Here is a 12,261-nt window from a genome sequence, read left to right as displayed (position 1 = left end):
TGACGTCGAAGGCTAGGCGGGAACGGTCCCGTAAGTGCTTCGAGCTCCGGCAGTCAGCCCCGCACCGTTCCAGGTCCTGGAGGAGGTCGAAGGACCGGTCGCGGGGCAACAGTTATCGCAGCTCGGCGAGTCGACACCATTCGTCGGGCTCCAAGTCCTCAGGTAAGAGGCACAAGAAGTCGAAGAGACGACATCGCTCTTTCAACTCCCCCGAACGCTTGCACGATGTGGCCCGGGGTCGTATCAGGACTAGGCAGTTGATCTAGGCGAGGCCAGTGGTTTGGACACTTCGCCCGGCATTGGCTTTGTCTCCCCTCCTACCGTGGCTACGGAGGAGGAGGGGGCTGCTTACAGCGTGGTGCTGACGAGGGCGCCAAGGCCTTGGGTCTTGAGCTCCCCGTCGCGGCCGTGAGGACTAACCTCGTCACCGACTGCACCACCTGATCAAAAATCCAAAAGGTATGAGCAGTTTGGTAAGAAGCTGTTCTCCTCACTTAGTTTGGGGTTGCGGTCGGTCAACACCGCTTGCCTTTTGGGCCGTTATACCCACTCGCTTCCATCACGCGTCAACACAACCTCAACATCATCTCCTACGCTGACGACACCCAGCTGATCCTTTCCCTCACCAAAGACCCCAACACCGCCAAAACCAATCTTGACGAAGGCATGAAAGTAGCCGCCATATGGATGAAAAACAGCTGCCTAAAACTTAACTCAAACAAAAAACGGAAGTGCTCATCCTAGGATCATCCCCCTCTGCCTGGGACGACTCATGGTGGCCTTCGGATCTGGGCTCAGCACCCACACCCACAGACCATGCACGTAACCTTGGCTTCATCCTAGACTCCTCACTCTCTATGACCAAACAAGTCAACGCCGTCTCATCCTCCTGCTTCAACGTACTTCGTATGCTCAAAAAAATCTTCCACTGGATACCCGCCGAGACAAGAAAGACTGTCACTCACGCACTAGTTACGAGTCGACTAGACTGCGGAAACACCCTATACGCCGGAATTACAGCCAAATTACAGAAAAAACTCCAACGCATCCAAAACGCATCAGCGAGACTCATTCTGGACATCCCTCGCCATGATCACATTACCGGCCACCTGAAAGACCTCCACTGGCTTCCCGTCAACAAGAGAATAACATTCCGTCTCCTCACCTACGCACACAAGGCCCTCTACAAACTAGGGCCTGAATGCCTCAACACTCGACTATCCTTCTACACACCCACCCACCAACTAAGATCATCCAATCAAGGCCTCGCCGCAGTTCCGCGTATCCAAAGATCCACCATGGGAGGCAGATCCTTCTCCTACTTGGCGGCCAAGACCTGGAACTCACTCCCCACTCACCTCCGCCTTACACAAAAACACATCTCCTTCAGAAAAGAACTTAAAACCTGCCTATTCGATAAATAATGAACCCCCTCCCCAAGCGCCTTGAGACCCTCTGGGTGAGTAGTGCGCTATATAAATTCCTGAACTTGAACTTGAACCTGGGACACGGTCGCAGACGTGCTGCCAGCTTGCCCGGTGGAGGCCCGGGTCAAACTCGCTCAAGCTCTTGCAGAAGGGTGGGATGCAGCACGGTATTTTATCAGATGTGGGCTGGATACCACAGACTCGCTGGGCAGGGCGATTTTCCACGATGGTGGTGGTTCACCGCCATGCCTGGCTGTGGTCCGCCAACTTTTCTGCTGATGTCCAGAATTCCCTCATGGACATGCCTTTTGATGTCCCCTCTTTGGCGACAAGGCAGACAGTGGGCTTGAGTGTTTCAAGAACTCCAGGGCTACATCCAAGTCCTTGGGCCTCTCGGGCCAGCGCCATCAAACTTCTACCTTTCGCTCCTTTCGTGGCCAAGGAAGGGGCGCCCCCTCACGTCCTGCCAGCCATGGGCAGCAGACTAACATCCAGTGCGGCGGCGGACATGGTAACCGCAGTGGCGGTGCCAGGGGACAGCTGCACGGCCAGTCGACATCCACCCCCGCAGCATCAGCCTCAAAGCCTTCCTAGTCCGAGCTTTCAGACCCATTCAACGCCAGTGGGGGGGCAGGGTTCGCCATCACTTCCACTGGCGCTCCATCCCATCGGACAGGTGGGTGCTGCAAATCGTCTGAAGGGGCTACTCCCTCCCCTTCGAGGCAACCCCTCCAGCCATACCACCGCAGTACCCACCGCGTGTCGGGGGGGATCACATGCAACTTCTGCAAGAGGAAGTTGCGGCCCGCATGGTCAAGGGGGCCATCGAGCGCGTTCCTGGGCCAGAAGTAGGGTGTGGTTGTTACTCCCACTACTTTCTGGTTCCCTAGAAGGGCAAATGGGGCCTACGCCCTATCTTGGACCTGCGGAACTTCAACAGCTTCCTCCGGAAGGAGAAGTTCAAGATGCTGACTTTGGCTCAGGTCTTAGCTGCCCTAGACCCAGAAGACTGGATGGTAGCATTGGACTTGCAGGACGCATATTTTCACATCCCTGTCCTGCCGGCCCACCGGCGTTACCTGCTGTTCATGGTAGGCCGCGAGCACTTTAATTTTACCGTGCTCCCCTTAGGCCTTACCAGCGCCCCTCTGGTGTTCACGAAAGTAATGGTGGTGGTCGCAGCCCATCTGCACAGATTAGGGGTGTCAGTCTTCCCTATCTCGACGACTGGTTGTTATAGGCGGGCTCGCCCCAGACAGTCGTCAGTCACCTCCAGCCTATGGCCGACCTCCTGCACCTGCTGGGGTTCTCCATCAATGTGCCGAAGTCACACCTGTGTCCCTCTCAGAAGCTCCTCTTCATCGGAGCAGTTCTGGACTCTGCGCAGTTTCGGGTTTATCCTCCCGAACAGCGGGTTCGGGATATTCAGGCTCCGATTCCGATCTTTCGGCCTTTATCCAGAGTCTCGGTCAGGTTGGCGCTGTGGCTTCTAGGGCTGATGGCCTCCTGCATCCTTCTGGTGCATCACGCCAGGTGGCGGATGCGGGCTCTGCAGTGGGACCTGAAGTTTCAGTGGGCCCAGCATCAGGGCAACCTGTCCGACCACGTCCTGATCTCGTAGGGCACTGCAAGACAGTTGCAGTGGTGGCTCACGGACTGCGATTGGGTCAATGACACATCCCTCTCCCTACCCCAACCGGAGAACGTAGTAGTGACGGATGCGTCCCTCCTGGGTTGGGGAGGTCACATGGGAGAGTCGGAGATCAGGGGTCTCTGGTCGAGTCCCAGCTCCACATCAACCTTCTGGAGCTGCGGGCGATCCGACTTGGACTGAAGGCATTCCTTCCCTCTGTCCGGGGAAGTGTAGTGCAGGTGTTCATGGACAACACCACCACCATGTGGTACTGCAACAAACTGGGAAGGGTGAGGTCGTGGACCGTTTGTCAGGAGGCTCTGCGCCTCTGGCAGTGGCTGGAACATCAGGGCGTGACCCTGGTGGTTCAACACCTGGCAGGTTCCCTGAACGCCAGGGCGGACAAACTCAGCCGCCGGTGCATGATGGATCACGAATGGCGTCGGAACTCGGACGTGGCGCAAGGTTTCTTTCAGCGAAGGAATTTCCAAGGCAGCACTCGCTCTGAGACGCTTTTCGGCGCGAGTGGAGCTGCGGTCTATTGTACGCCTTTCCGCCTATACCACTTATGCCCAGAGTGCTGAGAAGATCAGGCGCGGCCAGGCCCAAATCATCCTTGTGGCTCCGGACTGGGCACGAAGATACTGGTATCCCGAGCTACTCAGCATGTCAGTCGATCCCCCGGTTCGTCTGTCTCTTCAGGAGGACCTTCTGTCGCAGCAGCAGGGTACGGTCCTCCACCCGAATCTGTCCAGTCTCCACCTCCATGCGTGGAGATTGAGCGGCAACAGTTGAGGCCATTTGACTTGCCTCCTGAGGTCTGTGATGTGATTCTGAAAGCCAGGCGTCCCTCCACAAAATCGGTGTACGCCTGCAGGTGGAACAAACTTGTGGCATGGTGCACAGGAAAGGCTGAAGATCCCCTTTCTGCCCCCCTTTCAGAGGTTCTCCTCTTTCTTTCTCTTGCCCAGCAGGGCTCTGCTCTGGGCACTATCAAGGGCTACCTCTCTGCCATTTCAGCCTTTTTAAGGCTACCTGATCAGCCTTCTGTTTTCAAGTCCCCTGTTGTCAATAGATTCTTGAAGGGCATCACTCACATGTTTCCTCCTGTTCCTTTTGTGATGCCTCAGTTGGACTTGAACCTTGTTCTTACTTATTTGTTGTGCGCTCCTTTCGAGCCACTTCACAATTGCCCTCTTGGTCTTCTCACTCTCAAGACTGCCTTCTTGGTTGCAATCACCTATGCCAGGAGAGTGAGTGAGCTCCAGGCTCTTTCTTCCAAACCTCCTTTCCTATCTGTCCATCCGGACAAAGTTGTCTTGAGAACGCGTCCCTCTTTCCTGCCCAAGGTAGTCACAACCTTCCACATGGGGCAGTCTATCATCTTGCCCACCTTCTTTCCACCTCCGCATCCCTTCAAAAAGGAAGAGAGGCTCCATCGTCTGTACCCAAAACATGCGCTCTCATTCTATCTGGCCCTCACACGCCAATTCCGGGTGGACGGCCAGCTCTTTGTTGGTTACGTGGGCGCTAAGAAGGGATGGGTGGTGCACAAACGGACCATCTCTCGGTGGGTTGTGTTGTGCATCAAGGTATGCTACTCTTTGGCTAAAAAGGAGCCTCCTGTTGGGTTGAGGGCCCATTCCACTCGGGCCACGGCGGCTACTACTGCCCTAGGTCGGGGAGTCCCCTTGCAGGACATCTGTCCGGCAGCTACGTGGGCCTCGCTGCACATGTTCGCTAGACACTACTGCCTGAACAGCCAAGTCCGGAGAGATGGCTTATTTGGCCGTTCTGTTCTCCAGGACTTTCTAGTGTGATCATTGGTTCGCACACCCACCACCGGGGTTGGTATTGCTGGGGGTATCTATTCTAAGGTAAGGAATCCAACACTAACCTGTTTCTTTCAGATGCACAAGTTACTTGCCTTCGGTAACGATATATCTGTAAGAAACAGTAGTTGGGGTTAGATTCCTTACCTTAGAATATCCCGAGGCGTCAGACTGGAGCCGGAAAGTTTTGCGTAGCAGTACCTTTGCGCGTCGGAAGGCGTCTTCTGCGGCTCCGCGTCCGTCGTTGTCGGGATGACGTCCGTTCTTATACACAGCTTTTGCGAGCCAGCAACGCAGAGCCATGATAAAAACCGACACTGGTGCCATGAAAGTAGGTCCCTCAAAGGGAAGAACCTTAACCCTATATATCGGTTCGCGAAACTGGGAGGCTGGGTGTAGCGGTATGGGTATCCTAATCAGTCATAAGCAACCCACCCACCTGCCCAGGCAAATGATCCAAAATGTGTCATCTTTTTGCCCTGACCTCTGGGTCTCAGCAAAGAACTGACCTAACTGTCAATGTTCAAAAATAAAGTTTATTTAGACCATTAGGTCTTTAAACCACATAGCTCATACATTAACATTTAAAAGAGTCAAACACATTAAAAAGTCATTAAAGGTACCCATTTTAACATATCCTTAAAACTTCATTCCTAACAATTTAAGACAAAGTTTAATTTTAAATCACAATAATCTTATCTGCACTTAAGCTTTTAATAAAGCTGGAAACATAAATACACCCTGCATATATTTACCAATAGCTATCACAGTATCGTAATTTTCCATATCCGCAAGAAGCTCCCATGTTTGTGAATGCGCCCCTACATCATATTTTAAAAATTTCGGACGAAGAAATAATTTACGTAGATTTAAACATTTTAGGCAATCCAATAAAATATGTAAAATATTACATTTCATCCCTATCTTACACACATTTCCGGTCTGGTTGTATTAAGCCGGATTTTATTGAGCTATTTGTTAAGGCCGAGTAAATACCAATTCTTATCCCAAAAACTTCCATTCTTTTCTATCGATTCGGTAGTATGTCTAGGTAAGGGTAGCTTATGTCTTTCTCCCAGCTATTACTCATACATTTTACAGAGTGTTTCATATTCAGATACTCCCAGTCTATTGCTCTAGACAATTCTTTTCCCTGCATTGTAAGTACACTCTTTATTACATTGATTTGCAATGTCTTCGGATCTATTTTCACATTCTCCTGAGGCATGATGGGAAGCTACGGGTCATTGCTTCCTTAAAGGCACGGTGCCAGTTTTGTGATTCTCTACATTTGCTATCAGTTTCTATGCTATTGAAGTTACAATGCAGCCAATGGGTTAACATTGCCTGCCATTTCTCTTTGCAGGACCACTTTTCGGCTGTTCGTTAAAAGCAGTTCAAGTGCCTTTTGGTCTCCCTAGTTTGTATGAGTGCAAAGACAAGGTTTTCCAGTGTCCCCATTCATGTGGGGAATATTCAAGGGGCTATGACTTTGATGAGTATACCCCTGGAAGAGAACTAGGATTACATTTGAGTAACTTATCCTTCCCCTGCTGGCATCCTACAGCTTTAAAGTATTCATGATCCTGTCTGTTTGAAATTATTCTACAGGTGAGGACTCTAGGTAGAGTATCCACTAGAAAGATTACCACAGGTAAATAACATTTTCCTTTTGTCTAGTGTGAGAAGTTGGCCTGGCATATGATGTCCACTATTCTAGTGGGCACCTTGCACCAGTCCAAACGACCCTTATTGATGGTAGGTTTAAAGTCAACCTTTATAGAAAGCTAAACTAGTGGTAGCTGTAGAGAGCAGCCTTCAGGCTAAGACTTAGAGGCAATTTAAGCAAGTTGTTTTACCAATTATAATCTTTTGAATGATCAAATGAAAGCACACCACACAAGGTATGTATAAAATATATATGTATTTATTCTAAACACAACCCCTCTGGACTCTTTGAGGTCAGAGGTAAAAGTACAATACAAGGAACGTAATTAGCATACAATAAGTTGTACGGTATACGTTCTGCGCTGGGGGCCTCACAAACAATATACTAATATAGAGGTATAAGAACCGCGTGAAGGTTAGAAAGCAGGCCTAGGGCCTGTAGAACCGCTGGGGCTACCAGGAACCACCCAAGGTAGGGACGCAGGAGGCCCAAATGGCACGCGTGCAGTGTCTAAACACAGCCGTGGATCACCATTGACTTTCTATGAAGAATGAACAAGTTACAATTTTAAAGATTAAGGGCACTTCAAGAGTCAAGACCCACAGGAGCACCAGAGTACTCGTGTTACCTTACCCAGGGAAGCTGGTGCATAGGTGTCTTTTGGTGTCTGGTTTAGTCGTCGATTCCTATGGAGAGCTGCGAAGAAATGCTGCAGGCGACCAGTATCCAGGTGGATCCAAGGGCGTGTCGGAGCTGTGAAGACCATGAAAGCAGAGGGGACAGTGTCCGGGTCACTAGCCAGTGACCAGGATGGCGATAGGAAGATGCCAACCAATGTCTGGTGTTTTCAGGTGGAAGAGGTGAAGCTTGACTCTTCAGCCTGGAGGAGTCGACGACGACCAGGAGCTGGATTCGAGCTGTCCCACGAAGGATGTAGAGTGCTGCAGCATCGGAATCCGGATTGGCCCCAACAAGTCTTGGCAACAGCAACCCACTCAAGATGACAAGATTGGCTTTGGTTCCGACCAGCAAGGTCTGAGGGACTCCTCCTATGGAAGGGAGTCTGAGCACGTCTGGAGCAACCAGGAAAGCTCAAGAAACAAATGATTGGCCTTCGTGGGGGCTCACTAGCCAACGGACTAGGAACCGCAAAGGCGCCTCGAGCTACTGTGAAGAAAGGAGACTCACGGGTCACTTGTGGAGTGCTGGCCTCTGTACTTCGGTGCAAAAGGTGCTCGGGCAGGGGCTTCAAATACCCCAATGCACAACTTCGGGATACCTCTGGCAGTAGGTGCAGGTGCAAAAATTCAGGATGTCAGAGTTTCGGTCCACGTCTCTCGTGTCAGCTACGGGTCTCAGCTTTGCTGGGATCTCGGGTCAGCTTCAGAGATGTCTCGAAGTCCGTGTCCTGTGTTGCAGATTATTCGGCATCCGGCGGAGCCTCGAATGCAGACTGGCAAAGATTCTTTTGGAGCCTGTTTGAACAGGGTGCTCACTCCTTGACCACAAGGGAGATTTCTTCTGTATTCCAGTCGATATGGAATGTCGAAGGTCCAAGATATATGTTGCAGAGTTTGGTCCAGGGTTATCTAAAGTCCTAGCGACTGGGTTCCTATATTTATACTAAGTTTAGGGGTTGGACTAACTCTAGGGTCTCACCTACGGGTGGACCTGGGGAGGGGGTGGTTACACCCCTTCCCCTTTGTCCAGTTTCCTGCCAGAGCTGGGGCTGAGTGCCCCAGCAACCGGTTTGATCTGGGAAATGCCTGTAGCAACTTGTGTGCCCCAGGCAGTGTCTGAAAAGCATTCACTGAATGCAACCCATCCTGCCCCAATACACTAAAGCCTGTCTGGGGAGGTGCCAGCACCTCCCTGGACAGGAAACCTATTGTCCAAGGAAACCTGTTGTCCAAGCCTCCCCTGCCGGAGTTCCGTCCATCAGCAGGAGGGCAGACCCGTGTCTGTGACGGCAGCATCCATTTTGTGATGCTGGGGCTCAGTTTAACTTTAACCGGGTTTACCAGTTTGTACATGTCTTCTCCCTCTAGAAGGGTGGAATGCTACCCTCACAGCAGGGGGTATGGGGTAGTATTCCAAAGTGTTTGACACCTTACACGACATGTTTTGATAAAGCCAAACCAAAGTTAGCATTAACCCCAAGGATTATAATGCACTTAAGAGTATATGGTATGGCTATATCATAGAACAGCTATAAGGAGATGGTTACGAAAGCTGCAGAGGGGCACAGCTCATGCTAGGGTACCCTCTCACACAAAACCAAGCACTCTGCCTTCAGGATTTTCAAGGCCTGCCATAGGAGTGACTTATAGGTTACTATGTGTCTATATGTAAAGGTAGATATAGGTATACTATTTCTAAGTAAGGGGTGCTTACACCACCTTATCCAGGCTGCAAGTGCAGACCTGTGGTGTCAGTTTGGAAGGCTAACCAGGGGTGGCACAATACCTGCTTCAGCCCCTGGTAGGCCTCTGGGGTCCCTATGCCCTGAGTACCTAAGGTACCATATACAGGGACTCATAAGGGTGACCCAGTAACCAATCTGGTATGTACCTAAAGTACATGGTATCAATTTAGAGAGAGAATAGCTAGGCTGTGGTCCTGATTACCAGGGCCACCGCCATACTAAAGTCGAAAAACCAGTGAAACACAGCAAAAAGTGCGGGTAACCATAGGAAGCAGACCCTACTCTCCTACATCTAGAAATTTAGGAAAATATTTTTTTGCTCATCAAACGTTAATGGTATCTAAACTTGAATGTTTATCTGCTTTGCCTTTTAGGATGTATACTAGGATCTAGACATACTGTTACCTGCTATTGCGTTGTTGCCTAAATGACTTGCAAATCAAATTGTTTTGATCTTACCTGGTTCCTGCTTTAACATCCAGTGTAGTTTGGTTATATTTTGCAAATGCTGCATAGGTAGTGTTCTATCATACCTTGAGTGTTTCTATCTACCTGCTAATCTTTCCAGACGTTGCAGCTCAGATAATGCATTGGTTGGGTGGAGAAAATAGAAAAAGTAGTTAACATTGTTCACCTGCCATGTCCTTTCCTACATAAAATAGTTCGACACGTTCAATAATCTTAATAGCTGAACACCTTTTCACACTTAGTAGTATACTCTGCACATTGTGTAGTAGCCATGAATTTACCAGGAATATGAACATGTGGACGCCAAGGAATTCATTAAGTTCCTTCCACCACAACAGTAATGGGATGTTGTGTTAGTACTCACTGATACATTCCTTTCTTTAAACAACAGTACCTTAATGACTAGCAGGAGACTATTACACTGAGAAGGGTATAGGGGAAGCTGTCACTCCTTTACTGGTGCTGTTTAGTTGTCAATTTCCATTTACATTGGTAAGCCAATAGCTTCCACAAACTGGCTTTTATTTTAACGATGGAAAGGACTGCTTTTATTTCTTGCAGTGATGTGTTTGTATTTGGCAGGTCTCGAAGTCCCCGGAAACCAATTGATTCACTCAGAGATTCCCGATCCCTCAGCTACTCTCCAGCAGATCGAAGAAAAGCGTCCCCAGCAGCACCATCTCACAACAGGAGGTCGGTTCTTAAATAATAAATTACAGAGAGCTGAATTGTACCTGTACTGTTTTTGAATTCATGGCATTGAGCACAAGTGTTTGGGGCAGCCACTAAATATTGTAAATTCTTTCTGCCTAAAGTGCATCATGTATTCTATCCTTTCCAGCTGGCCCAGAAGGAATAGATGAAACTCTACATACTTCATAGGACAACATGCTTTGAATATTCCACTCCCTCAGTCTAAGACTCATTGAAACTGAAATGTCTTCCAGAGGTTCCTCCAAAGACCTTGGAAATGCCAAATCATACATCCTTATCCAACGTTCATTTAATATATAGAAGCATGAAGTTTCCCTGTCAATTATTTTCCTGAAAAATAAGATTCCGCAGAACATGCCGCGGAGACACCTAGCCATTGCTTATGCGGGGCACAGCCTCAATATTCCTAGTGGCATGATGCAACACAAGAATATAGTTTATTGACGTCATGGGTGGGGGGGACCAACAAACTAGTTTCTCACCCACCCATATTATACACCCCACCACTGGTAAGGGTATCAAATGGTTTAGTCTGACCACCAAACTTATCAGTGCATCTGTCAGGTCCTACCAATTCAGTATTCTGTGTCCAGTTAGGTTACTTCAATTTATTTTTAGAGGTTTTATATAGCGCTGGCTGACCCAGAGGTATCAGAGCGCTTTACAATTGTAACAGAAAGGTGTTTAAATACAGGTACAGTGTGTATAAGTACAGAAAGTTGAATCAAAAATAAGCCGTCCACATAGGATAAAGGTTAAACTAGATGTCAAAGTAAAAAACAATTGCTAAACACAATAAGATATACAATATAGAGGTCGCAGTTTGGTGAGAAGGTTCGATAAAATATACCTAGGAGCAGGAAGGACAAAAATGTGAAAGAAAAACTGAAGGTCATAAAGTGTAGTAAGAAACGCGAGGTAAAGGAGAGGCATGGAGGGGAGGGAAGGTGATAAGAATGAAGGGGAAGGGAAGGAGAGGGGGGGCAGGAGGTGTTTCACTAGCTGTAGGCGGAGCAGCTGGGTGGGGGGATGCTGAAGAAGGCGAAGCCACTCGGGAGGTAATTAGAAGACCCCGTATTTATTATGGAGAAGAAGTTTGAGTTCTTTTTGAAGCTGGGGTAGGACGGGTTTCAACGGAGGTCTAGTGGGAGGGCATTTCAAATAAGAGGGGCATTGCCTGAAAAGGAGCGTGACTGAGTGGAATTCTTTTTCTGAAGGGGGGTGGATAAGTAGGATGGTGTTAGAGCTTCTCGGGGATCGCGTGCAACCTGCTTTGGTCAATTTGATAGCAAGGTATGTTGGAGTGTTTTGGTGGAGGATTTTGTGCGAAATGCAGGCGGTTTTATAAGTGGATCTGGCTTCAATGGGGAGCCATTTGAGGGTTTTGAGGGCGGGAGAGATGTGGTCAAATCGTTTGCAGTCTGTGATGAGCCTGGCCGCGAGGTTGAGCACTGATTTTAGGTGCCAGGTGTGTTTTGGGAATTCCGGTGAGGATGGCATTGCCGTAATCAATGCGCGATAGAACAAGAGATTGAACTACTAGTTTAAAATCATCAATTGGGATGAAGGGCTTAATTCTCTTAAGGTTACGGAGGGTAAAGAGAGCTCCTTTGGCAGAGTTTTTGATGTGTACGTTGAGAGATAGGCGATTGTCAAGGGAGATGCCCAAGGATTTGACTGAGGTGGCTAGGGACAAGGGGCAGTTGAGGACATTAAGGTCAGTGATCCAATTTTGAATGGGGAGCTGGTTGTTTTTTGGGGAGAAAAAAATAATTTCAATTTTTTTAGGGTTAAGTTTGAGGTGGTTCGAGTGGAACCAGGCTTGAATTTTGATGAGGGTGTTGAGGTGGAGGATGTCAGCATGGGTTTTTATCTTATGGTAGAGTTGTGTATCGTCAGCGTAAAGATGGTAGTTGATCCCGGCTTGTTTGAGAATGAGGGTGAGGGGTTCCATGAAGAGGTTAAAGAGAGAGAGAGAGAGGATGGATCCTTGCGGAACTCCTAGAGAAAAGAGGGAGGGGTTCGATAAGCAGTTTTGGATTTTAATTAGTTGAGCACGGTGTTGCAGGTATGAGACAAACCAATTATGAGTC

General features: G+C 48.9%; 1 protein-coding gene across 6 annotated transcripts in view; it reads left to right on the top strand.

The window, feature by feature from the left end:
* The window catches only part of LOC147703187 (uncharacterized), a 901,849-nt gene that overhangs the window by 780,695 nt on the left and 108,893 nt on the right, over positions 1–12,261 (top strand). For 4 of the 6 annotated variants that reach the window (XM_086931718.1, XM_086931714.1, XM_086931716.1 and 1 more), the window contains exon 13: positions 10,016–10,147. In XM_086931718.1, coding sequence (XP_086787844.1) covers positions 10,016–10,147 — 132 coding nt within the window. The remainder of the gene's footprint in view (positions 1–10,015; positions 10,148–12,261) is intronic. The other 2 variants (XM_086931719.1, XM_086931717.1) reach the window with 1 other exon arrangement.

Source organism: Lissotriton vulgaris, chromosome 7 (assembly GCF_964263255.1).
Source record: "Lissotriton vulgaris chromosome 7, aLisVul1.2, whole genome shotgun sequence".
NCBI lineage: Eukaryota > Metazoa > Chordata > Amphibia > Caudata > Salamandridae > Lissotriton > Lissotriton vulgaris.
The sequence above is the reverse complement of the archived record's forward strand: the minus strand, read 5'-3'. Positions and strand labels throughout refer to the sequence as shown.